The 27,120-nt window shown below is 49.0% G+C and overlaps 2 protein-coding genes across 2 annotated transcripts; one reads left to right on the top strand and one right to left on the bottom strand.

Annotated features, from left to right (window-relative positions):
• Window positions 1-173: 173 nt before the first annotated feature.
• AGT (angiotensinogen) lies at window positions 174-11,621 on the top strand. Its single transcript, XM_020869818.2, has 5 exons — window positions 174-281; window positions 4,532-5,388; window positions 8,370-8,637; window positions 10,036-10,180; window positions 10,926-11,621. Exons 2-5 carry the CDS (start codon window positions 4,560-4,562, stop codon window positions 11,112-11,114), a joined length of 1,431 nt encoding a protein of 476 aa, XP_020725477.2. The 5' UTR covers window positions 174-281; window positions 4,532-4,559; the 3' UTR covers window positions 11,115-11,621.
• A 3,447-nt stretch (window positions 11,622-15,068) lies between these two features.
• Window positions 15,069-27,050, bottom strand: LOC110122351 (conserved oligomeric Golgi complex subunit 2). Its single transcript, XM_070464713.1, has 8 exons — window positions 25,773-27,050; window positions 24,113-24,264; window positions 22,308-22,505; window positions 21,446-21,518; window positions 20,517-20,659; window positions 18,872-19,011; window positions 17,495-17,678; window positions 15,069-15,724 (listed from the first exon to the last, which is right to left on the bottom strand). Exons 2-8 carry the CDS (start codon window positions 24,242-24,244, stop codon window positions 15,623-15,625), a joined length of 972 nt encoding a protein of 323 aa, XP_070320814.1. The 5' UTR covers window positions 24,245-24,264; window positions 25,773-27,050; the 3' UTR covers window positions 15,069-15,622.
• Window positions 27,051-27,120: the final 70 nt, after the last annotated feature.

Below are 27,120 nucleotides of genomic sequence, written 5' to 3'. Positions count from 1 at the left end.
TTGACTGTGTACCAGTTCACTGTCAGCAGCAACAGTGCATCGATCACCCTGGATTCCTGGAAGGAGGCCCATCCTAAGAGTCGCCTGGCATTTGTCCCTCTAGTTGGGAGGCTGCTGGGGCCCCACCCCCACGGCCTGGCCAAGTCATGTAAACACCCACCCCCTGGCCTGAGCACAGGACGGTCTGGGAACCGCTCCATCCCCACCCCTCAGACATAAATAGGGCCTCGGTGGCCCAGCCAGGGGAAGAGGCCACCCTGTCTTGGGGACGAGAGCGGAAGGTGAGTGGGGGCCCTCTCCACATACACCCCTCCCCAGCTCTCCTCGCGCGGCTGCCTTGTTTGCTGGCAGGAGAAAGCTGGGCGCTATGGCAGACAGGTGTGGGGGAGAGCTGCTGGGAGCCTGTGGCTAAATTGCACCCAGGAACCAGGGGACAGCGGTGACCTGGGCTGCTGGTGACATTACCACTGCAGACACGGAGGGTGCCTCTCCCCTAGGCATGGGCTGTCCGTCCCCTGAGCGTATCATGGGTCTCACCGGGGGAACTGCTCCCTTCAGCAGCAGGCAGGCTGGCCGGGTCCTCCACTCTCTCTGAGCAGGACTGGGTCTTAGGGGGTTGGTGCAGGAGGAGTCCGCTGGGTCCTTCTCCAGCCAGAGGATGAGCAAGGTTTGTGCAGGCAGTGGAGCTGGGGAGAAGGGCAGGCTCAGTGAGCCAGGGGAGCAGTGGTCTGCTTTCCTGCCGCTCTTTTGAGGCAGTGCTGGCTCTGGTCCTGGGTTCAAGGCCCAGGTCTGAGCAGTCAAGCTCATCACTCTGTCTCCTGAGCCTTGGTTTGCTTGTCTATAAAATGGAACCAACAGCAATACCTGGTCTCCCTTTCTCAGGAACTATGCTATAAAATAAGAGTGCTAATACAACCTGTCAGTGCTTTCTAAACTTCAGAATAAACTAAAAAGACACAGTCTTGTGATTTTTGTTCAAAAGTAGTATAGATCAGCGCTTAAGTATATGGAGTATGGAGTCAGGGGCTCTGGGTTTGAATACTGGATCTGTCTCTTACCAGCTGTGTGATCTTGAGCAAGTCTCTGAACCTCTCTCTTCATCTGCAGGACAGCATCATTTAGCCACCACTTATTGTATTTTGGGGAATGTGGGACACATCGGTAAGCAAAACAGAGCAAGAACCTCAGTCTTACGGGATTTGCATTCATGTGGAAGGAGACAGGCAATAAATGCTAAACATAAGAAACACATGTATAACTTGGTGATCAGAGTGTTGCAGGTGACTAGTGCCACAGGGAGAGAGAAGGGCAGGAGGAGTGAGTTCAGAGTGCCAGGCGTGGAGGGCCAGTCGAAGTGTGAAATCAGTGGTGGGGAGGCCTAGACAGGAAGGTAGGGCTGCTGTGAGGGTTCAGACTTGACCCCTGAAGTCACTGAAACCACGATCAGCCGTACATTTGTGTTTGCTACCGCCCTCATTATCCTTAAGCACAAGCCCTGAGATGTAAGGAGGCTTGCAGGAGAGGCTGGTGAAGGGGGAGGCCAGGTGTAGGCAGGTGGAAGAGAAAACCCAAGGTGTGGCTGTCGGGCTGGGAAGCTGTGTGCTGACTTAGCACCGAGGCTAACGGGACAGACCACAGCTGAGAGCAAACAGCAGCCTCTGTTCTACCCGGTAAATCACCTGAAATGGTGCCTGTGCCTGAAAGAAGCTGGGAGGCGGCTGCGATTACCTGCACGGCCCCAGCCCAGGACCCTAAGGCCTGCTCCTCACTCAGGCCCCGCCAGTTTCCCCTGGAGAGGTGTCAACGGGCAGGAAGGCCTATAAAGATAGAAATTTCTGTCCTTTTTTTCCGTGTTGTGTAACTCTTTGTGGGAACAGTGGGTTGAGTCAAACAGCTTGGGAGGAGAGTAGGTGGGGGTTAAGATCAGAGGTCAGAGTTCCCTTGGCAATTTGATACTTAGAGCAGAGTGAGTACACAACCCGTGTCAGCCAGATGCCCTCCCCAAGCAGCTGCAGTCACTGCACCTGACCAGGCATGCGTGGGGGTGTAGGAACCAGCTAGGCTTTGAGGCGACCTGGAATTGGTGGTGATGTACCACAGCTCCAAGGAGGCCCAGGCCAGCTCTGGGAGGGCAGGGGAGAGTGAGGAGGGAAATGGGAAGGCTGAGCAGTTACCTGTTGGTACAGCATTGCCCTTCCCTCAAAATGAAGGAGGTGTCATATAAAAACTGCTAGAACTGAATGAACCCATAAAGGGAATATTCATTCTCTCAGTGAGAACCATCGTGGAAAAAGCCAGCAGAGCCGACCCAGGAGCCTTTTCTCCCAGGAGCTCAGCCCACGCCCGTTCTCTTGGCTAGAAGTGACGCTGAGGCAGAGGTCCCACCTGCCCCAGGTGAGGCAGGGAGAGGTTCGACCTTGTTGAGGCACCTCGACACCTCCTGGGAGAACTGGGCACAGACCAGTGAAATCTGGTTGTTGATGAATGGGCTTGGGCACCGATGACCTGGAGCCCTGCAGGGATCTACTCTGCAGGGTGGGTGCGAGCTAGTGAGGAGTTGAGATAGGCAGGGATGTCCGGGCTTCCCCAGGTTGAGTCTATGGTGCTTTATTCCAGCTGCATGTTAGGACCACTGGGAGACTAAAAGCCCTTCCTCAGACCCTTCCCAGGTCACTTAATTAGCATCTCTGGAGGTGAGACTCAGATTGTCATAGTTTTTCAGGCTTTCTGGGTGAGTCCTGTGAGCACTGGGGTGGAGAATAGCTTCCGAGAGTAAAGTAGGTTGGAATCGGATCTCTGTTACATCCTTGCTGTAAAATGAGCTTGGGGATGTGTCTCTGTATCTCAGAACTCCCCTTTCAGTGTTTGCAAAGAAGTGAAACAGTCTTAGCTTACATGACATGTTAGACTGGATAATCTATGGGAAGGAGCTTTGTGAACTGTCACGTGCCAAACAATATGAGATCTCCATTCTAAATTATACATCTTAGCTGGGGAAATAAGGGAACATTCCCCACACAGCTGGATTATTTTCTTGTCAGGCTAATTTGTAACAGAGAAGAAACCTCTGTGTGGGTTGGTCTTGTATTCCAAAATGGTTTACCACCTACCCTAGGGCTTGGAGCCCCACAAAGACCCCTGCTGCCCCACATTTTGTTCTTTGGGGAAAATTTATAGCCTTGAACAGGTGGGCATATTGCTGTTATGGGCTGCCACCACAGAGCCACAGACTGGAGTCTTACACAGAAGAAATCTGTATTCTCATGATTCTGGAGGCTGGAAGTTCAAGAACAAGGTGTTGACAGGGTTGGTTTCTTCTGAGGCTTCTTTTCTTGGCTTGCAGGTGGTCTCCTGGCCATCTTCTCCTTATATCTTCATGCGGTTCTCCCTCTGTGTCCTGATCTCCTCTTCTTATAAGGACACCAGTCAGACTGGATTAATGCCCATCCTAAAGGCCTCGTTTAACCTAAATTACCTCTTTAAAGACTGTCTCCAAATACAGTCACATTTTGAGGCACTAGGGGTCAGGACTTTGTTAACAAAAATAATCAATAAAGAATCTATAATAAGAATAGACAACTGTTCTATTTGAGCCAAACTGAGGCCTACCGCAGAGAAACACAGATTCAGGAAGCACTTGAGTTGTGTTCCACCAGACAACAAAATAGAGGCTTATGAAGGCAAAAACTGCAAAATTACGTAAGTTGTTTGTCAAGAATTAGGACTGGAACTGGCAAGAAGTAAGGGTGTTTGTTAAGCAAGGATTTGTTCGGGTTCAAAATGGTTGCATAGTTACAAGCGGAGACCTGGAGACCAGAAGGTTGCAGCTGGCAGCTACGACTATGGTCTTGAGTCTGATATAGTTCAGAAAATTCAAGTTCTCAGTGATATATGAACATGTCTGAAACAACATCCACAATGGCCACCCAGCTCCCTTTTGGATAAACCAGAATGACTTCTCCATACTTCAGTATGTAAAAAGTTCTTCCATCAACTTTGACATATGAATTTTTAAATTTTTGCATAACAACTATCATGATACTTTGTTTTTACTCAAAGTGTTCCTTTAAAAATAAATTAAGATGCTTCCATATTACTCTTGTTAAACATGACTGAAGCATCCTACCACTAATTAACAAAGGTAAAAATGATACCAGCTGCTTACATATTCTTGACAAAAAACACCTGCAATATTTTGTGAAATCATGTGTTTACATTAAGAATAACCCCATTTCATAGTTTTAAAATCTACAAATGTCTTAATATTTAGACATCCTTACCACTTTAAAATTTAAACAAAATAAAACCCAAACCCTACCCCAGAATAAAGCCTCACAATAGCATAGCTCAGCCAACGACAGTGTACTTGCAACTGGAGCACACCTGGAGATGTCTTTCACAGAGCTTTGGGCCACTTCTTCTCTTTGAAATTTATGAGACATGGATGGATGTCTCATGTGCTGACTGGTTGTAGGGAATATTGCTGAAAGACAGGTAATAATCCCCTTTAACTCTTCACAAAATATTTCAGGATAGCAGAAGCAAGTGCCCAGTCAGAGATGGCTCCTGCTGGCCTGAGCCTAGGGGCTGCCGTCCTTTGCCTCTTGGCCTGGGCTGGCCTGGCTGCTGGCGACCGGGTGTATGTACACCCCTTCCACCTCCTCGTCTACAGCAAGAGCAACTGCGACCAGCTGGAGAAACCCAATGTGGAGACACCTCCAGACCCGACTTTCACACCTGTACCCATTCAGTCCAAGTCATCCCCAGTGGACGAAGGGGCCCTGTGGGAACAGCTGGTTCGAGCCACTGAGAAGCTAGAGGCTGAAGACCGGCTGCGGGCCTCAGAGGTGGGGCTGCTGCTCAACTTCATGGGCTTCCACATGTACAGGATACTGAGCGAGACGTGGGGCGTGACCAGCGGGGCTGTGTTCTCCCCTGTGGCCCTCTTCAGCACCCTGACCTCTTTCTACGCGGGGGCCTTAGACCCCACGGCCAGCAGACTGCAGGCCTTCCTGGGCGTCCCTGGGGAGGGGCAGAGCTGCACGTCCCGGCTGGATGGCCACAAGGTCCTGGCCTCCCTGCAGACCATCCAGGGTCTCCTGGTCACCCAGGGTGGGGCCAGCAGTCAGGCCAGGCTGCTCCTGTCCACGGTGGTTGGCCTGTTCACAGCCCCTGGCCTGCGCCTGAAGCAGCCCTTTGTGCAGGGCCTCTCTTCCTTCGCCCCCATCACTCTCCCACGCTCACTAGACTTGTCTACAGACCCAAACCTCGCTGCTGAGAAGATCAACAGGTTCATGCAGGCAGTGACGGGGTGGAATATGGGCAAACCCCTGACAGCAGTCAGCCCAGATAGCACCCTGCTCTTCAACGCCTACGTCCACTTCCAAGGTAAGGCCAGCCCTCCGCGGGGCTCTGCCCCTGGCCAGTGCAGGAGGGTGGTGGTTCTCTGTCTGTATGAACTCACTGTCCAGCATCTCAGCTCAGCTGAGCAGGGCCATGTTTGGAGATGGGCAGGGGGGCAGATGAGCAAGTACCTGGCGCCACCCTTAGAGAGTACCAAGTGGCTGCCCCACTGGGCTCCTTGGATGAGCATTATCTGACCATTAGCTTCCCCATCTGCTGACCTACTATGTGCAGCTGCTATGCTGAATCCTTTTACTTTCAGCATTGGACCCCCTTGAGAGGCGGTGAAGACGGTATGATTGCCTTTGTTTACCAGTGACAAAAAAGACTCAGACAAACAAAGTGACTGCTCCTGATGGCACAGCCACAAGCAGGGTCCTGATTTCTAAACACACATCTTGTGGCCCAGCTCCACACACAGAAGGGATGGGTTCCTGTCTGTTGAGGTCAAGGGATCTTGTCCTTGAGAAGTTCACTGTCTCATGCAAAAATAACCAGTTTATTTTCTGGGGTCATTTTCATATTGGGAGATTATTACCAAAATAATGCCTAACACACAAGTTGTTCATTCATTTGGAAATAATGATTGGGGATGTATCACTTGCAAGACTCTGAGCTGGTGTCTCAGAGAGGAAAACAGGGAGACCGCACAAGCCCCGACTCAGCTTGCTGACTGTGGTTAACCAGAAAGCTGGATCCCACAGGCCAGTGCCTCAGCCCCAGAGCTGAAGGCAAGGTGCTTTGTGCAGGTGCCCAGGGCTCAGAGTGCTTGGGGAGGGGTGTCACCTGGAAGAGGACAGAAGGAAGGCTGGGAAATGGTGCAAGACTGCACAGGTCAGGGCGAGGAACCAGGACAGGGGCGATTTTGTTTGGCCTGAGCTCAGAGTGAGAGAATGGGATCAGTGTTAGGCAAGGCCAGAGAGATGGGTCAAGGCCAGATTTTGAGACTCTGAATGTGCTAATGGGAGGTTGGAGTTGTGGGTGGCTGGGAGCTGGGCGCCAGGCATTCTGCTCAGAGGTCCCTGGCCTGTGCTACGGGGACTGGAGGAAGGAAGAGTGGTTGGAAGGTTATGCAATTGCTCAGCAAACGGTTCCAGGAACAAGACTCTGAGGCTCTGTGAATGGATGGGTGGGCTAGGGAAGCTGTGTGTGAGGTCCCATCAATATGTGCAACAAGTGGAACAACTGAGAGACAAGGACGTCAGCCGCTGGAAGGCAGAACTGTGGGGATAGAGGAAGGTTGAACAGAACATATTTGCTTTCTCACTCTGACAATAACCTGGAAGTCTGAAAAGCTGCCAAGAAGAGGCAGCAGGCTGCTCCCAGGAGCAGGAGGAAGGTGACAGCCCAGAATCGCACAGATCCCAGCACTGACAGGGATCTTGGGAGCAGAGTCCAGTCAGGAACCACATAGCTGAGGCTGGCTGCACCCCATGTAGGACCGAGGGGGCCCCTGGGCTGAGCCAACAGTCGCTAACAGGTGCCCAGGAGGAGAGCTCATTGAGAAAGGCCTGCTTCCCAAAAGGCAGAGTCAGAGCGAGCCACTGGCACCAGGAAAGGGCCACACCTGTTGTCCTAACCTGTCAAAATGCTCTTAATCTCTGGATGAGGACAGCATGCTGTGCGATGAGATGAGCAGAGAGTGGGCCACAGCTACCCTCGTTTCAGACTCCCATATCTTTTTGGAGATAGCATCCTTTTTTCCTTTCAGTTAAAGGAAAAAATATTTAGTTTTTTCCCTATAAACTAACAAGCCTCCTGTCATTCCTGTGGGCCAGCTTCTTGTGTGCAGCCCTCCTGGGAGCTGAACTTGCCTGAAGACACGGACCCCAGGCTAGAGGACAAGGCGGGGCTGGGGACCCTGCCACTCCTGTCTCACAATACCTGGGCTCCCTTCCCCAGCTCCCTACTCCCACTCGTCAGAGAACCAGAGCCCTGACTCATTTAAGTCACCTCTGCTCAGACCTCCAAGTTCCAGGTGCCCAGGGGCCACTCAGTGATGGGCTCATCCTCAACTTCACCTTGTTCTCCCAGGAACAACCACAAAATGGGCCTTTCAAGGGGCTAGGAAGACTGCAGAGGGAGGGGATATGCTTGTGTGCCCAGCTGCTGCTATGGAGACAGCCCAAGTCACAGTGCTTTCAAGAATTTGCTCAACAACAGCTGAGTCGGCTGGCAGCTCGGCTCCACAACCCCAAGGCCACAGCCTCCTGGCAGGGGTGGGAGGGGACAGAGGGCTTGCCTCTCCCCTCAAGGCCCAGCACAAAGGTTTTACACAGCTCACATCCACTGGTCATCCTGGGTCTCTAGCAGCGAGGGGTACTAAGAAATGTGAAGCAATTCTGTACCACAGCATAATGGTGGATACGTCATTGTGTGTTTGTCTAAACCTGTAAAATGTCCAAGAGTGAACTCTGATGTGAACCATGGACTCTGGGTGATGATGATGTTCATCAATGTTAACAAATGGACCATCTAATGGAGTTGGTGGTGGGGGAGGCTGTGTGTTCCTGGGGAGTAGGGGGTATATGGGAAATATCTGCACTTTCCTGTTAATTTTGCTGTGAATCTAAAACTTCTCTAAAAAAAAATAGTGTTTTTGTTTTTTAAAGTGAGCATGGCAGAGCCCAGGCTTGGGGCCAGGACAGCTCTGGGCCTGAGTTTGCCTGGTCAGTTAATAGCGGGGTAGGATTTTCCTCTGTGGGCCTCAGGTTGGGGCCTGGTGTGTTGTACATTTCAACACTGGCAGTTCGTGAATCTGCAGGAGGAAGGCTTTGTGGGGTGCCCTGGGGCTGGTGAAGTTGTGGGGCCAGGAAAGGGCAGAGCAGCCTGGGGCAGGGGGAGGGAGAGGCAGGAAGGAGGCTTTGGTGGTGGTGGAGGCTTTAGAGGCAGCCCCGCCCCTCTGCTCCCCCAGAGCGCTGTCCTCTCCCTTACTCTTCCCTTCCTGTCTCCTGCTGGGTCCCCAGGAAAGATGAAGGGGTTCTCCCTGCTGCCAGGGCTCAAGGAGTTCTGGGTGGACAACACCACCTCAGTGTTGGTCCCCACGCTCTCTGGCACCGGGACCTTCCACTACTGGAGCGACAGCCAGAACAACCTGTCTGTGACCCGCGTGCCCCTGAGTGCCAACACCTACCTGATGCTCATCCAGCCGCACCACGCCCCCGACCTGCGAAAGGTGGAGGCCGTCACCTTCCAGCACAACTTCCTGACCCGAATGAAGAATCTCTCCCCTCGGTATGGCTCCAGGAAACTGCTTGGACCCTCCTGGGCTGCCCCCCACCCCAGAGAGTGGGGATCTGCAGGGCCATTCTGCCTAGGGGGGGGGGTGGGGGGAGAAGGGCGTGGTGTCAGCTGAGCCTTGGGCGCCCAGCAGGCAGGGGGGGCGGGTGGGAAAGGTGAGTAGAGGCCTGAGCACCCCCACATGAGCACCCCTCCAGCCATGGACTCAGCTCTTTTTATCTCCTCTCTCTGGGTGCAGGAGAGGTAGGGGAGGAGGAAGCCACTTTCCCTTGTGCTGACACTTACCTGCAGGGTTGGGAGGCCCACATTCAACAGGCCCCCTGCTCTGAGACAGGCACTCGGGGCACAGGGAGCCTCCTGAGGTCAACACTTTTTAAGTCGTTTAAAAAACAACTGTGATAGACACATCACGTAAAATCGATCACCTGAGCAATTCTTAAGTGTTTATCAACATGACATCAATACCTTCACGTTTCTGTGCTATCCACCATCCATCTTCGGAAACTTTCACTCTTCCCAAACTGGAACTCTGTGCCCATTACACGCTAACTCCTTATTTCCCCTGCCCCAGCCCCTGACAACCACCCTTCTGCTCTCCATGTGTTGACTCCACGGCTACCTCCAATAAGTGGTGTGCCATGTAGTATTTGTCCTGTTGTGTTGGGTTTATTTCTTTTAGCATGGTGTCCTCAAGGCTCATCCATATGGTATCATGTGTCAGAATTTCCTTCCTTTTTAAGGCTAAATAATATTCCATTGTGTGTCTGCCACTTTCTGTGTACCCACCCATCCACTGATGGTCCCCTTGGGTCCCTCCTGCCTTTCGGCTGCTGTGAATAGACTGCTACGGACATGGTGTGCCGACAGCCATGTGCAGTCACTGGAAACCCCGATGGGCTCTCAGGCATGCCCAAGGCAGGCAGGGCTTCTGTGTGGAGGTTAACTGAGCTGACGTAAGTGACGCGCCCACACAGAGGCTGACCTCGTGCCTGCCCCTCCCCTCCCCCTCCCACGGGGAGCTCAGCACTGCACTGGGAAGTAATAAGACATGACATTATTTTAGAGGATAGCATTTTAGAATTATCCACTGAGCATGCTTTCAATGCAGCCAACCTAAAAAAGGAACAGAAGGTAGAACTGACAACTGTTCACATCAATCCCTCAGAAAGTTCCATTGTTGAATTTTGTACCTCCCTCTCATAGTATTTCAAAGAAAAGGAAAGCTTGTCAGTGTATTTATTGCTGAAAGTTTTCCCAAGACACCCTAGCTGAGTGAGCATGGCAAAAGTTCCTCGTTCAGGAGCACATGATTCCCAGGTCTTTTGTAAGCCCAGCGTGCGCCAGCGCCTCACACTATGAGACACCCTTGGTAACCATGCGTCATCTCCCCAGGGCCATCCACCTCACCATGCCGCAGCTGACACTGAAAGCGTCCTATGACCTGCAGGACCTGCTTGCCCAGGCCAAGCTGCCTACCCTGCTGGGTGCCGAGGCAAACCTGGGCAAAATCAGCGATGCCAACCTTAGAGTTGGAAAGGTACTGGGCGAGTGCTATCTGTGCCTGCCTCCCGTGGGTTCTGTATGTTCGTGGAGTGGGAGGCACGGGCAAGAGGGACACAGAGGAGGCTTCACCGAGGGGGTGGGCTGGGGGGTTGGGTAGAGGCAGTTAGGATGGAGAGGCGTGAGCACATGGCCAGGAGGCTGTTGGCCCAGGGTGGGGGAGAAGTGAGCAGTGCTCTCCAGGCCTTCCCAGGGACAGCTGGAGAGCAGCAAAACCCTCCCCTGCATGTGTTCGTGGCTCTGCGCAGCCAGGCCTCGCCTTGGGGCCCCTCCAGATCCTACAGCAGGGTCAGGACTAGGGCCTGGAGAGCAGAGCCTTTAGGCTGGCCGCCGGCCCTGGCACTCAGCTCCTGGCTTCAGGGAAGCACACAGCAGTGGACGGACTGTCCCAGGAGCACAGGGGTGATGCAACCCCACAGCTGAGAAGAGCCTTAACGCTGGGAGGGTGAGAAGTGGGGGGTGGCTCACAGTCCTGGCCTCGGAGCCCTCTGTGCTGTTAGCAGAGAGAGGAAGCAAGCCCTGGCGGGCCATGGTCCAGGGGCCAAAGACTCCGTCTGCCCGGGACAGCAGGGGAAGGTGAAGATGGGCGGGTTTGAGGGACACTTTGGAGAGGAGCCATCGCATCATGTGAGCTGGGTCAAGTGAGAGTGGGCAGGCTGGAGAAGGGTCCCCCCCTGGGGCCCAGGCCTTCAGGAGTGACCCCCAGGCTCACTGCTTTGCAGGTGCTGAACAGCGTCCTTTTTGAACTAAAAGCAGATGGAGAGCAGGCCCCAGAGTCCATCCCACAGCCCGCCGGGCCAGAGGCCTTGGAGGTGACCCTCAACAGCCCGTTCCTGTTGGCTGTCTTGGAGAGAAACTCAGCCGCCCTACACTTCCTGGGCCGCGTGTCCAACCCGCTGAGTGCGGAGTGAGGCCGCCACCCGTGTGTCACCACTGGTGTCATTACACGTCCCCGTTCTCTTCCACGGAGTCCACCGGGAGCTGCGGGCAGCCGCTCCGCTCAGGAAACGTGCACTGTGTACAGTGAGCAACCTTTGGGGGGTGGTGGTGGATGCAGTGCCATGAGCCCATGTTTTGCACAGGCCACTGCTTCTGGTAAGAGTTTGAACACATCAGCTTGACTGTGAAACCAAAAATGGTTTCCTTTTTCACTGAGAACAAAACTGGGCATTAAAATTAAAACACCCCTTTCTCATTGCCCCAGGCTTACCTTTGGCTTATTGACGGTGACAATGACCTGCAAGTGGTCCCCCAATGCCTTCCTTTCTCTGGGTTTCTGTTTTTCCTTCCCCTGATACTTGCGGTTTCTGAAAAACACATCATGAAAAAAACACAAGTGTCTGAATGTATGTTAATCCATAATCCCTGGCTGATTATTCCTGTGTTATTAATAAATGTCTTGCAACAATAAAGAAAAATTCTTTCACTTGGCAGCAGCAGGACAAATATGTGTGAGGTAGCTAGCAGGCTGTACCAACGTAAGGGCTTTTTAGGACCTGGAGCCCTGTTTGCGTGGGGCTTTCATGGAAGGCACAGGCTGTCCTCAGCCTTGTCTGGAGAAGTTCTGGGTGGTGGTGACCAGCTGCACAGACCCCACTGGGCAAAACTGGGTGGGGGGTAGCTGTCACTCGTCCTCCTGGACACCCCCTGAAGTGCTGTTGACACTGTGCCTGGAATCAGAAGATGGAGAAAGAAATCTTCACCCATGAACATGGGCACATGTCGCCCTCAGTGCGGACCCCACATTCTAAATCTTGGGAAGGAGGTGGGCCCATGCTGTTTTCTCCTAACTGTGAAATGAACAGAAAGCACATTCTCTCCCTCCCTTCCATGAATACTCAGAGGACTAAGTAGGCTTGCAGTGTAGCCACTATCACAAGGGTCAAGGAGCAGGGGAGGGAGGATAGGGGAGCTGGGAGGCTTGAGGGGTGGAAATGGGTGGTATCTGTGGTCTGCTTGTAGGAGCTGCCCAGTCTGCCCTGGCTCGTCCAGAGGGAGCTGTGAGGATGGAGGCAGGGTCTGCACCTGGACCAAGGCCAGCATCTCAGGCTCTCTCCCTACACACCCAAGTGCCCCTTCTGCAGCCGAAAACCCTCTGCCTAGTTTCGATGTCAGGGGAGATGGCTGTCCTTCCCACCTCTGTGGGTCTCAGAGGCTTCTAGTCTGCGGCACCGGGCACAGAATGCAGCATGGAATTGCTTAGGAGCAAGGGGTCTAGAGACAGCGGGCTGGCAGGAAGTCCAGCTCCAACACTTACTAACCCAGATCCAGTTATTTCACCTCTCCAGGCCTCCCCATCCTTATTTGTAAAATGGGAAACAGAACGCTTGAATGAATAATAACCACCATTACATCAATGGACCTTAGTCCATACAGAGTTCATGACCTCCACCCTGTCTAGAAGTCCTGTTCCACAGAATTACAGCAGGGATTGGGGTGCCTACCTGTGGGCAACCGTGGCAAGCTGAATAGTGGCACCCAAAGACACCCAGGTCCCAGTCCCTAACACCCATGAACATGATCTTAGATGGCAAAGGGGGGCTTTGCAGATGTGATTGAAGGTCTTGAGATGAGGTGCTCCTGGATTGTTGGGGAGCCATCAGTGCAGCCACAGCTATCCTTGTGAGAGGGAGGAACAGAGACTGGAAGAGGAGAAAGGATATGTGATGCAGGGCCACAGTGCAAATTGTGAGCACAGCCCCAAGAAGCTCAAAAGGCAAGGACAGGACCCTCCCGCAGAACCTCGCGGGAGCACTGCCCTGGGAGCCTGAGAAACGCAGGCGCTCAGGCCTTACCCAGACCTCCTGAGTCAGGATGTGTATCTTTACAGGAGGCCCAGGGATCACACTAGAGTTTAGGGAGCACCGCTTTAAGTGATGTTCAAAAGCTCCCTTCCAAACACAGGCTACTAGAAGGGAATGTGGCCACAGCCAATCAGGACCCACCACTTGGATTTAGAATCTCAAGGGGACACATGTTAAGACCAGAAACATAACCTTTGTAGTGTCTTCTGTAATTTCTCAGACAACTTCAAGCAAAAAATGGTTATTTTCAAAATACATGATTACTGGATTCAGAGCTGCTTGCCAAAAAATATCCTCCCAGGAAATGCCTTTCTTCATTTGACATATATTTGTGAGGGGCCCACTGAAAGTCCAGCTTTGTGCTGGGTGAGGGGACCCAGCTGGACAAGAGTTATCCTGAGTCATAACTGTGGTTCTGAAGTTGTCTGCATAGACCTGGGACAGCACTACCACGGCAGCAGGAGGAAGAAGAATGTTGGTGTTTTTGACTTTATTTCAGAGAGCAACTGGCAGCAGACTAATGGACTCTCTGTCCTTGTTGCAGAGCTCTTTTATACTGACAAAAGGAAATTTGGGTCAAGATACTCAATAGCAGCATGTTGTAGATTATTCAACACAAAAATATTAATTGTAGAGATTTCTCTTCAATATTTCCACAGCAAATCCTATATCTTCCTCGGGTTGCAAAGTGCTTATCCAGTAGATCAGGTTATCATTTAGCAGCCATGGTTACCTTCAATCTGATATTCCTGGTGGAATATCACGAGCCCTGGCCTGAGGACAGCCAGGGGGAGTCAGCTCAAGGCCCCATGAAGAACGTCATCAGATCCCAAATCTTATTCATTTCACTCCTTAATTTCTGTCCCCTCTTCTGCAGATTGGGAAGAGCAGTGCTGGCGATGGGAGGGGCTGATACACCTGATTGCTGTCCACCACATTCAGAGACAAGAGAGGTAAAGTGGCCAGAGACAGTGCTGGAGCCCACCTCCGCCCAAAGCTGGATGGCAGCTGCCAGGGAAGGATGTGCTGGTGCAGAGAGCTCGGAGTGGCCTCAGGGAACATGTGTGACTTGAAGACGTGGCGATGCAGCGTGTGCCACGCACTCTGCTATGCTGTCACAGGCTCACCTTGGAGCACGACGCTGTGGGCACCACAGGCCTGTTCCTTAGCTTCTCCAGGTCCGAGGTGTGTGTGCCAGGCACCCCAGTGCCGAACATGGAGTCCCAAGGCGACCAGGGTCCCGCTCGGTCTGCAGGTGCCAGCTCAGCAGCTCTGCACTGCACACCCACCTCTCGCCCGTCCTGCCCCTGCTGCCCACGAGCCCGGCACCACACAAGGACGCACAGCCTAGCCTGGTGAGCTGGCGCTTCAGATGAGGGCTCACACCCTGAGAGCGAGTCCCTCCTGCTGTCTCACTCAGTGTTGTTCCTCTGACCAGCTTCTTAAAATTAAGATACACATCTGTCCAAGGGCAGGGCCCTCCCTGCTAAGAGAGTGCCTGTTCTCCAACAGAGAGTAGACGCCAGAGCACGCCCCGCTGGAGGCTGGCAGCCTGGACAGGGCCCATGCCCCGCCTGCAGTGCTCAGTGCTCTCTGGGGACCCGCTCCTCTCCCTCCCACGTCTCCAGTTCCATCTCGTGACTCCTGCCAGCTCCCAGGCCAGCTCTTTTCCTTCCCTGTCACTTATTCTTTCTCTCCCCCTCCAGTTAACCCAGAGAGGAGGTGCACCTGCTCTCATGTCAGTGTTGGGCTGAAGGGGCAGAGCCAAAGCCACGCACATGCGCTCTGCATGTATGTGTGAATATGGGAGCGAACAAGGCACCCACATGCTTGCAGTGCCACCTCCCAACATTCCCGACTCTCCCCCTTCTCCCATACGCAGGAGCAGGTTGCTAGGAAGGGGCCCTGCTGCCTTCAGTGGGAAGGTATGTTGGGTCACCCTCCCACAGCCCAGATCTGCCACATACCTGAAGGGCACTCCATGACAGATAGAACCTACAGGTGCAAAGGAGAGGGGACATAGTATCTGACTGTGCTGAATTCACAAATAAGAGGTGCATATGCTTTGGCAGGCTCTTTTATTTAGGACACTGATCCCCCTGCTGCTTCTTGCTGTTGACAGAGGTCTGGGTGATGAGGGCTGTTCTCAACACCTAGTGGGAGGATGGAAAGCCACCAGTGCAGCCCCGTCTAGAGTCAGAGTCATCAGGGAGAAGGGTGTGTGTACAGTGGAGCTACCCGTCTGCAGCCAGTCCCTTCTAACTGCAGGACCAGAAAGCTGACTGTTTATATTCAGACATACATGTATTTACTTCAAGCATATTTTAGAAATCATCTCTTCCACGCTAAGATTTACAACAAAAATAAAATAATTTGCTCTGTAAACTATAGTAGAAAGTTTCAAACATCTTAAAATTATCTTCCATACAACGGAAAAAGGCTTTTGTATTATTCTTTTTGGGTGAAAGAAGACCCAAAGACACTTAGGGAAGCTGCCCTGGCGCGCTTTTGGGAACCAGTGGACACACGTCCGTGTTGCAGCCTGAGAGAGAACAGAGACGCTTTCTTCCCTGCAGGCGTGAGGTCCAACCTTCCCCTGGGCTACTCCAAGATGCTTAAGGCTGGTCCGCAGGTGCCTGGTCCTTGGCAGCAGCAACGAGCTCTGCGAGAGCCGGAAAGCTTCTTATGTCCTTTGTTCGCAGGCCCATCTTTTCTATCTGTAAAGGCCACGGGAATGAATCAAGTTAGCTGAACATGGAAGAGACTCTTACAAAGAAAACAAGATATCCACCCTCACCTCATCCTCCACTAAACCAGAAAAAGGCAGTTTCCTGAAGACTGGTAGAATAATTTTTTACTTTCAAATAAATGAAGTAAAAAAGTGTACTTATTATAACATTTACTTCTGGAGGTCATTCTAAGAAGTCAGTGTCAAATTATCTCCGTTCACTAAATCATTCTCTCACCAGGATAACAGCCTCTCTCATAGGCTGGAAGAGAAAACTCACACTAAGAAAAGGAACTTTCTACGTGCAGAATTCTCAAAAATGACTTGCCTGAGGTCTTAATCTCTTAGCATATCATTAACAGCCTTTTCTTAGAAACAACTCCGGCACAGCAACCATATGGTAGCAGAGATGCAGCACAGTGTGCGTCACCCTTCACTCAATACCACCACCAAAAGCACACGTGCACACAGCACAGCGGAGTCCGGGAAACTCCGGACCCACTGCACAGTCTCTGCTGGCATGCTGTGGCTGGTCTGGGGAATGCAAGGAACCCATCTCCCTGTTCTTTTGCTTACTTGCTCTTCATTTGCCTATGACCAACCTTTTTGCCCATAAAAAAAAGACTTTAAGTTTCTCTTGTGAAACAGAGTAAGTAAACAGAAGAAGGTAATAAGACTTTCTGCCAGGATATCCCTGTAAATTCACCTGAAAACGGAAAAATCTGGATTTTCAGTGATGACATTGAGTCATAAGAAAGAGTGACTAGAAAACCAAGCATCTTTTGATGGGAATGTTATGATATCACTTTTTCTCTAGCAAAAAGGTCTTGCTGGTTACCCAGTGGTTAAGAATCTGCCTGCCAATGCAAGGGACATGGGTTCAATCCCTGATCCAGGGAGATTCCATATGCCACAGAGCATCTAAGCCCACGTGCCACAACCACTGAAGTGCCACAACTACTGAAGCACCACATGCCTTAGAACCTGTGCTCTGAAACAAGAGAAGCCACTATCTGAGAAGTATGTACTACAACCAAGAGTAGCTCCGCTTGCTGCAGCGAGGGAAAGCCCATGAGCAGCAACAAAGACCCAGTGCAGCCAAAAATAAAGAAATAAATAATTTTTAAAAAGGTCTTTCTTGAGGATTTATTGCTACAGAAAGCCTAAGCAGTTGAGAAAGCCAGTTTCTGAACATTCCAAAGTTTGACACTCAGTAAGGATGGAAGGCCCTGCGTAGGATCCACACTTGCCCATAGGTGATGGTACCTACATGAATGTCCACCCATCCACTGTGTGACACCAAAATTTGTGTTTTATAGAAAACCTAAAAAACGCAGGCAGGGAGACAAAGAAACTGTGCTGAGATGAGTTCTCAAGCACCACATGGAGAATCAATGGCCTAATGCTTCTCTAGTCATTCTAAAGCCAAACTAACAAATATCTCAAAGGAACCTCAGCCACCCAGCACCAATGCCACATCAAGCACGTTTCAGGCTCTGGACCAAAAGGACACCATCTCCGCCTATGGGCTCATGTCCCAGCAGCTTTGGGAACATGAATGCCAGCAAGCCAAGAGAATGGCAATTCACTGGACCTCAAAAAGTCTGCTTTTTCCTTCTCACATTTCCTAGGTGCACATCCTCTTCCTTCAAGTGTCTGGTCCCTCCCAGTATCTCTGGGCTCAGGGGCATTGCTGGGTGCCTGCGGGGCCCTTGGAATGCAGTCAGGCCCCTTGGAAGGGCAGCGGCGCTCGGGTCACCTGCTCTCCTAAATATGCAACATCCAAGGCCAACTGTAGTCGGATCTTGTCATCATCACTCATGCCGCCGCCACTAAGCCCAGCCGGGCTGGCGGGAGTGGCTCTCCTGGCCTGTTTGAGCCGCTTCAGGCTCTCCTCCATCTTCCTCACAGCATTCAGGACATCCGACACGGTCTCATAGTACCTTGAACATAAGACAGCGGTCAGAGACGCAGTACCAAACACATTCACGAGCTTTGTGGACCAAAAAATGGATTTTTTTAGTTAAAAATTCAATTCCAATAAAAGATCAGCCATGGTAAATACTGTTTAAGACTGAAAGAAAAATAGGGTCTTGACTCTCTAGCATTGTATTCCCTCAGAATTTAAGAACTATGTATATGAATTTTGTCTAAAATGTCCGTCCTGAACACTAAGAGAAATCACAGGCCGAAGTCTTTCCTATATTCAAGGCTGAACAGCAGCTCATTTCCCAAATGAAAGTAGCAAATTCATTTACAATCAGTTCTAGGAACAGCTCATCTTTTTTAAAGAGTAAAAGTATTTCAAAAATTTTAAACAAAACTAACTGCCTTCAAAATGATTTCCAAATTATAAATGAGCTATATTTCAAAATTTTATTTACAAACTGGTTACCTGGCATTTATAATACACTTGCCCACAGAAACCGCATTATAACTTGCTGCTGTGTTCTAAATTAACTCACAAATGCTGCTTAATTCATAAGCAGTAGAAAGAAACAAAATGTTATTGCAAAGTTAATAATTAAAATTCAACAACAAAATCAAATAATATATTTTGATGTAACTCAGTGCTGGATTCGGGGAAAACAGTTTTGGTTGAATTAGAACTGAAGAGGCATTCAACCAGACTGAAGACCTCCTCTACTTTCATCAGCCTGAGGATCTGACAGCAATCCTGTAAGAGCTGTAATTACACTTCACAATGAACATGTTTGCTTCCTTCATTACCCTAGTCTCCCCAGTGCAAGTCTGCTGGTTATGTGGCATGACTGGAGCCATTATGGACCGACAGAGTTGAGGAGAAAGGACCTGAAAGGAGGAAGTGTGCCTAGACTTGCAGAACACTCCTACATGAAGTGACATTAAGGACAGTCAAAGGCAGTGCGCTCAGGGGGACTGTGGAATACGCCTGGGTCCTAAACGGCGTGTGAGCTGTGAGAGGCAGGGCTGGTATGGCTGCAGGACAGGCAGAGCCTTGGCTAGGGTGGAGTGAGCACAGATGGGAGGAGACTGGGTGCCCACATGGAGCCCTGTCCAGAGATAGGCCACAGAAAACAACTGTGATGGTCCCAGTGATCTCTGACTTAGGACTTTTCTAAGAAAGTCCAGAATAGTCTACTTGTAAGTTACTTACTTATGCGTGCTCTCAGAGAGAGCGGCTTCTAACCATTGCTGAATCGTGGCTTGCTTGAGCTTGTCCTTGTGCCTGCTCTGAAGCTGGTACAATGGCTTCAGAGCGCTGTCCACGTAAGAGGAGGCTGTCACTGGCACCTCCTGGGATAATGTTGGTAGAGGTTAAAGAGGCCAGAAAAGGAGAAAGTAAGTTACTCAAACCTCATGTTCAAAAGGACATTACCAAGGTGCCAGTTTTGAGACACATACAAGTGCTGTCTACAGAAAGACCCTGGAGACCAAGAGGGAGCCACAAAGGACGATGCCCAGAGCCGACTGGACTCAGGTTCCCTAACCTTGTGTTCACACAAAGCACCTGGCCACTTCGTTAATTCTAGGTCTGATTTTGTGTGTGTGTACTGGGCAGGAGGTGAGTAGGGCCAAATTTTGAGACCATGCATTTATAACAAGCTCCGACTGGTGACCATTTGCTGCTGTTTAACAGACCACCATTTAAGAAGTGAGGATCTTAATTTTCTTAATTTTGGTTTCTTCACCTATAAATAATGACACTGGCACTCACTTCACAGGATGAATGACAGTATAAAGTGTTTAGTACGGTGTCTGACCCACGAGACAAGCACTTGGTAAATATAACAACACCCTGCTGATGAAAAAGGGAAAGCTGGTAGATTCCTAAAGGAAAAGTAATGAATTTGGCAAACTAAAATAGGTCTGTTTCTCCCACTTCAGACCAGAACATCAGGAGAGTAGGTACTCTTGCTGATGTTCCCAGAAGTGGAAATTCTGCTATATGGCCTAGATGTTAAAAGGAAAAGGAGAATAGCCACAGAGATGAGCTCAGCTTGTCTCAGGACGCAGCCCAGCCACTCCCCACACCCAGAGCAGGGGCTGGGTGGGAAAAGTAACATCAATGGCACACCAGGCCCCACACTGGGTGTGCGTGTGGAAACTCCAGGGATATTCCAAAATAGCACAATGCTGCAGGACATTTTCACAGGTCCTGAGAATAATTTTAGTTGTAAATTAAAATCCAACTTTACAACCAGGAGAAAAGAAAATTAGAAGGAAAATATGAACTAGCAAGAATGAAATGAATAGGAACACTTGAAAATGAGAGTTCAAGAGAAAAACTAAAACACTGCTAAAAACAAATTCCCCAATTCCTATTCTAGAAAGTGAAGACAAAGGAGAATTTGACTTTGAATACCAGTATAAGCTCAATTTTTCACCTTATAAATACCTTTAATAGCTTTTAATGTAACTTTTTTATACCATATCCAGTAAAAGACAGAAGCAGGTACTTCCAATGGCAATATGAAAGAAATAAGGTAAATTCAGATCTTCTCAAATATAGAATATGAAACCCAAAAGAAGGGCAGGCCTTAAAATATTTTATTAAAATGCTTTATTTGAAAATACTATTCTCCCTTAAGGCCCAAAGTCCATACTGCCCAAGTCCAACTACCTACATTATGTTTGTGCCGAGGCCCTGGCCATCTACTGAGGAGCCTCCTCTCACAACTGAACAAGATGGATTCTCCCCTGGAGAATCCATTTCTGTTCTCACTTAAACACTTCTTCCATCTCTGCCTTCCTGATACATATTTTCCCACCTCAAAATGCTTTTCAATGAGTGCACTGACCTTATTGGTTCTTCGGTACAGCCTGGGAACCTCCAGGGCACTTTTCAGGTGACTAAAGCAAGACTCACTTAAGTCCTGGGTGATTTTCTCACTCAAGGCGGGTACACAGGCAGACAAAGACAGCTGGGAGTCCTCCAGGGCTGCTGCAGAGATGGAAAGATGTGTTTTATCACTCTATTCAGGCTCAGGCCTAAAGAGAGTATACAATAAACCAAATCAAATCAAATTATTAGAATTAAAATATTTCATTCAGTGCACCAGGCCCGAGCACTTGTCTCATGTATCCAACCTGGGCTGGTGATCTGTTTCACCCGGGTGGAGAGGGAGGTGGGAGGGGGGACTGGGATGGGGAATACATGTAAATCCATGGCTAATTCATTTCAATGTATGACAAAAACTACTGTAATGATGTAAAGTAATTAGCCTCCAACTAATAAAAATAAATGGAAAAAAAAAATTTCATTCAGAGAAGAAGAGAACAGCACTGAAACATGTATATTATCTAGGGTGAAACAGATCACCAGCCCAGGTTGGGTGCATGAGACAAGTGCTCAGGCCTGGTGCACCGGGAAGATCCAGAGGGATCGGGTGGAGAGGGAGGTGGGAGGGGGGACCGGGATGGGGAATACATGTAAATCCATGGCTAATTCATTTCAATGTATGACAAAAACTACTGTAATGATGTAAAGTAATGAGCTTCCAACTAATAAAAATAAATGGAAAAAAAAATAAAATGCAAATGAGCTTTGGAAGATAAAAAAAAAAAAATTTCATTCAGAGAAGTTAAAAATCACAGAACAGAATACAGAAACAACCAAGGATTTACAACTAGAGAAAACTGTTAATTAAATATATCCTAGTCTCTAAAATTCTATTTTAAGTTATTTCTTATTCAAAGATTTGCTGAATCTAAAGATTCATTTTTTTACCTGAGATGGAAGAAAAATTCTTAAAGCCCATCACTTCAAGTTTTGGCTTGATTGTTTCTAAGAGTTCTGGAAGCTGAAATAAATATGCACTTTATATATTCAGTTACTTTTTATTAATCAAAGGAAGAGACAATTCTATATGCACCTACAACTCTAGAATGTTATTAATTAATAATAAAACTAAACTCGGAACTTTCAGTAACTTTCATCGAAGAAAACAAAATTCTTAATGCTTTCACTAGAAAATAATTCAGCAACATGGAAAATCATATTCTCATGGCTATTAACACTATTCTGCAGTTCCCCTCAATACCAAAAAACCTTATCATAAAGGCCATGTTTTTGCTCAACACATACAGTATTTGTCCAAGCACCACAAAACACTTAAACCCAAAAAAAGCAGGATTCTGTATCAGAGCACTTAAACACATTTTGTTCTTAAACAAAGTTCTGTTAATGGTAAAAGCAAGAACATGAAACGTATGTGGAGGAAATAGGAAGACGTTGTAATAGTTCAGCACTTTTAAAGTATAAGTACTGGATAAGCAGACTAGAAATAATTAGAATCCAACCCATTAAAGACCATGGCTCCACAGAGTAAGCTGAGTTAATGAGGGCCTGGCTTGTTCCTGGCCTGTGGCATCACTGCTCAGGGGAAGCCAGGGGGCTCCAGACAGGCACACGTGGACAGGCTGCTACCCAAGGAGGAGAGCATGCCAGTCAGGGGGTGGAGGCAACACCAGAACGGAGGTAAATGGATGCGCTCTCTCAGGGGCCCTGGGCCCACAAGTCTAAACCCCATGAGGCCAGACAGTGAGAACACTGAACCCCACACTTAGAATCCTCTGCAACACAGGCTCACCTGCTCCTGAAGCCTGTCCAGGTCTGTGACCACATAGACAAGTTGAGTGCTGGAAATGGAGACGATGGGCTTTGTTTCAGAAGGGCCACTTGCTTGGTCTTCGCAATTTCCTTGGGTGATAGAAAGATCTTTGCTGCCAGTTACCAAAGGCTTTTTAATATCCTTAGCACTTTCATTAGAGATGGGCCTGAGTAAAAGCTGAAAAAGGATTTCAGTGACAAAATGTTTCCACATGCGAGATACATGAGCATGTAACTCAACACAAAATGCCAGCTGTCGACAAAGTATTAAGTGAAAGTTAACTCAAGAAAGGATACCACATCCTGTCCCTCCAGGTAGGTGTGAAAAACACAAACATGACAAACTTTGATCCTATGTGCATTTCCCCTCCTTGACTTAAGTAACAGTCAGAAAGAAAGCAAGAAGTCCCGAAACTAAAGGAAAATTAGGATCTGGAACATCATAGGTTTTAAAAAGTTAATTAACTGCGTAAGGTAAACAATTTACTGTATTTACTTAATAAATTATTATCATAAGGGTAAAAAATAAAAGTCTCAACCTCAATTATGCTTCAAACAATACAAATGACATAAGTGTTCTCTGCATAATGGACTGCTACAAGGGAAAAAAACCTAAGACCAGAGCACTTGCATCGAGAAAAGAATGGAATATTCTAGGTGTAAGAATAATCACTGGCTGGCATCTTGCTGGGGATGATGAAGCAAGCCCAGGCCTCAGAGGATCATATCAAGTCCACGGTGTCCCAGGAACTGCACGATCTTCGTGAACAGTTTCACAGGGCAGGGTGCTCTACTGAGACTCCTCTGAGTAGAGGGAGGCAAAGGAGGAAGAGGAGAGGAACTTGGATGGAGCACCATTATCTGCTGGGCACCTTCGTTATCAGTTTTCTGGGCAAGAAATCTCTTCACTCCTCACAACAAGCACATGTAGAAGCTGTTTTCCTATTTTACAGACGAAGAATCTGAGATTCAGCCAATTTCCCTAAGACCACAAAATTAAAGAGCAGCAGGGCCAAGGTCTGACTTTGACTTGAAGCCTGTGCTTTTTCCACTGAAACACTCTCCTCCAGTTGACAGAGTGCTTCCGTGTCCATGGATGATGGCTTCTCCATGTAATCTTTCCTACACTTTTGCTCACGCTCTCTTATACTCATCACCTTGCACTGGCTGGGGTGTGTGTCTATCACTGAGCTGTTTGTGCAACAGGCATCTCTGAGACCTGGAACGGACCTGGTGGGGCCAGGTGCTCAGCACTGGACCACATGAATGCTCCTGTGGCTTTATGCACAAAAACTAATCAGTCATCATAGGCATATGAATACCTAATACAGCCAAGCTGAAAAGGGTTTCTGAAACGAAGGGAAGGTTAATCAATTTTACCACCTTCTAATCTCAGCCATTTGGTGTTTTTCAATTTCCAAATATTAAGGAAAAAATATGCATATTTTTATCATCTTCATTAAAATGATCATCTCTGTTTTATGGTGCCTTTATATTGGAGGCACCATCCAAAGATTCTGGTTTTCCTAAGGGAAAATGAGGTCAGTGCGGTGCTTTTCAAAAAGACAAAGCAATGAATATGTGACAACTGATATCCCTAAAGGTCACATAAACAAGAGCGAAAAGGAAATCCAGTGAAACGGATAGAAACTTGGGAAGTTGGACTATAGCCCTTGCATCAACCTCTCATGACCACATGGGCTTTAAAAATCTTGGCACGTTTAGCTTAACCTATCTTTAATTCATTTCAGTCTTGATTAGGGATGAGCACCAGCCAGCCCTCACCTCCTTGACAAATATGGAGTACCGCGCCAGAATCTGCAGCGTCAGTCTCCACAGACGATGCGCCAGCAGCGGCAAGAACATCTTGTCAGACCAGCACCTCTGAAGGCTGCTCCACGTCCTATGAGAAGCCATAAGGCGATACGAGCTCCCAGCTAGAGGTAAAAACACACAGTTAAGGAGTCACAGCAGAAGGGCTCACAGCTAAAATCTGCAACGGACAAGCCAAGAGTGAAGCCAATGACATTCTGAAGAATCCTATGAGGTCAGCGAAGATTTAGGGAGGGGGTGTGGCCAGCCAAGAGGCTGTACCGTGGACATGTGACTCCATCTTGCCTGTAACGCTGTTTGCTAATTTTACATGACTCCTTCTCCCAGGTATTTGATACATACATTGGAAGGACTGATGCTGAAGCTGAAACTCCAGTACTTTGGCCACCTCATGCGAAGAGTTGACTCATTGGAAAAGACCCTGATGCTGGGAGGGATTGGGGGCAGGAGGAGAAGGGGACGACAGAGGATGAGATGGCTGGATGGCATCACCAACTCGATGGGCATGAGTTTGAGTAAACTCTGGGAGCTGGTGATGGACAGGGAGGCCTGGCATGCTGCAATTCATGGGGTCGCAAAGAGTCAGACACGACTGAGTGACTGAACTGAACTGAAACATATATAACAATCAGAGATAATCAGTTAACAGGTACTTTATAATAAAGCAGCACATGCGAACTGGAGTGGCAGTCACTTTGAAGGGTTTAATCTTTGGTTTTGAATTTGTCCTGTCTTCTCTTCCACTCCTGAATATGCTATTTAAATATAGGAAGTCAATTACACATGGCTACTTTTGCAAAGACAGCTGAAAATAAACTTTTGAGGCTGAAAGAGTGCAGTTTAGATGGAACTTGGCCGCACAAATGGGAGCACAGTGGAGTGGAGCTTTGTGGCTACAGGAACAGCCACCTAGGTGAGCAGTCACCAGGGACGCCTAATGCATGACTAGATGCAAACACGTCTGGAAAGCGTAGGCTGACCCCAGTCACCCGCCCACTGTCCCAGGACTGGGCCAAGGGCTCTGGAGGCCTGAGGCAGCAGTCCGAGCTGAGAGTCATCCTCTGGAGGGAAGGGTCATTCTGATCCTTTACCTCAGCTTGAGAGGGAAGTGGAGGGTAGCCACAAGGCTACAAAAAAAGGCTGTCACTTAAGCACAGCAGGGGTTATATCCCCTTGACACATTATATTCAGAAACGAAAATGTGGTCTCCTTCCCGTGTTCTTAAAGGATCCTTTACATCGTCTCTATACAGCCGGAAGCTCTAGAAACCTTTTTTTAAAAAAGAACTTAAACTGTATCTTCAGGGTCTAACTTACTTCCCCGGTGGCTCTGACGGTAAATCATCTGCAAGAAATGCAGGAGACCTGGGTTTGATCCCTGGGTCAGGAATGGCTACCCACTCCAGTAATCTTGCCTGGAGAATTTCATGGACAGAAGAGTCTGGTAGGCTACAATCCATGGGGTTGCAAAGAATTGGACACGACTGAGCAAGTAACACTACTGGAAGACAGCAAGCGGTCAAAGTGCTCCCAGGGTGCTAAGGCCACCAAGAAGACTTGGTGAAGGGAATTAACCCACTTAACAATAGCCTTTGTCACTTTGAGGATGTTACCTGGTGCATCTTCCAGGACATCTGTAAGTGCTGCTTCTAAGGATCCAGCTATTTCTCTAAATCTGAGAGAAAAACAAGAGTGTAAACGTTTGTTTTCTCTGCTTCAGATGCCTGTCCCCCCAACCTCCCGCTCCCCAGGCAATAGGACCATTCTCCTGCTTGCTCCTAGGGCGAGTGCCTCAGAGATGCCCCAGCAGCCCTGATGCCTGGCCTCCAGACTTTTTTTCTTACTAAGCAGGAAATAAACTTATCTGAATTACTTGACAAGGAAGCCATTTCTGGCAAGCCCCACCATCTATAATCAGGTAATCACTTCAGGGCCATAAGACTGGTTTTTCCAGTCCTCTTACCTCCACACTATCAGAAGAAAGCAAATGTCCCTCAAACTAAGAAATGGAGAAGCCATATTCTGTATCTTTGTTTGCAGCTTGAGACATATCACTGAAAGTAGGCAGTTAAACCAGAACAAGTCTCTGCCTGGCGCTCATCACATGTCTGCTGCCTGTCTCTTGTGCTGCTATTGGTAACTGCAGGCCCACCCTGAGGCTCAGGATATGCTTTCTGGATGGGTTTTCTGTTTTCTCTGCTGGACCATTTGTCATTTCATACCATCTTCTCACAGACTTCTGTTTTAATACCTGATGTGGACACATTTTTATGACTGTGAAATGAAACTGTGTGTGTATTCATTTCCTTAATTAGCTGCCTATGTAGCATCCTCCTTCCCACCTATATAACACTTCCATGTTCAAACTTTCTTTACCATACATTCTTCTGTTACCCACTACCAATAAATTCTGACACATACGTAACATCAATTTACCTAATCCACAATCTTGGTTTTTTGGGATAGCACTTATATGCTTTTAAAAAGCAGTTCAGAGACTGATCTTCAGGAAACTGGAGAGTAAACGCAGCAGCACTTCATAGAAAGAGCAGCAGCCGTGCCCTCAAAGGCACGAGTGGCTGAGAGCAGAAGACCCTGGCCCACCCGGCTTGCTGGAGCTGGCCGCTCCCCACAGCTTCCCTGTGCCACAGGGAGGAAAGAACTCAGCAACTGCCCCGTGAAGCCTGCGAAAGGCGAGTCTCTCCAAGCAGCAGGGAAAGGCACAGAGGGAACAAGTGGCAGAAGAGCAGTGGAGGAAGAGAAGGGAGCACTGGAGAACCGCAAAGAAGGCGGTGCTCCTGAGCACACTGGGGAGGAGAGGGCAGGGGCTGCCCTGCAGTGAAGAGGGCAGACCAGCTCCTGCATTCGCCTCAGACCCCGAATCCCACCGTTTGCCCACATCTGTTAACATACGAAACACAGGAAGGAGGCTTCAGCACAGAAAAGGCCTGACACCACACA

Source organism: Odocoileus virginianus, unplaced genomic scaffold, assembly GCF_023699985.2.
Source record: "Odocoileus virginianus isolate 20LAN1187 ecotype Illinois unplaced genomic scaffold, Ovbor_1.2 Unplaced_Contig_87, whole genome shotgun sequence".
Taxonomy (NCBI): Eukaryota; Metazoa; Chordata; class Mammalia; order Artiodactyla; family Cervidae; genus Odocoileus; species Odocoileus virginianus.
This window is presented reverse-complemented; position numbering and strand designations above follow the sequence as displayed.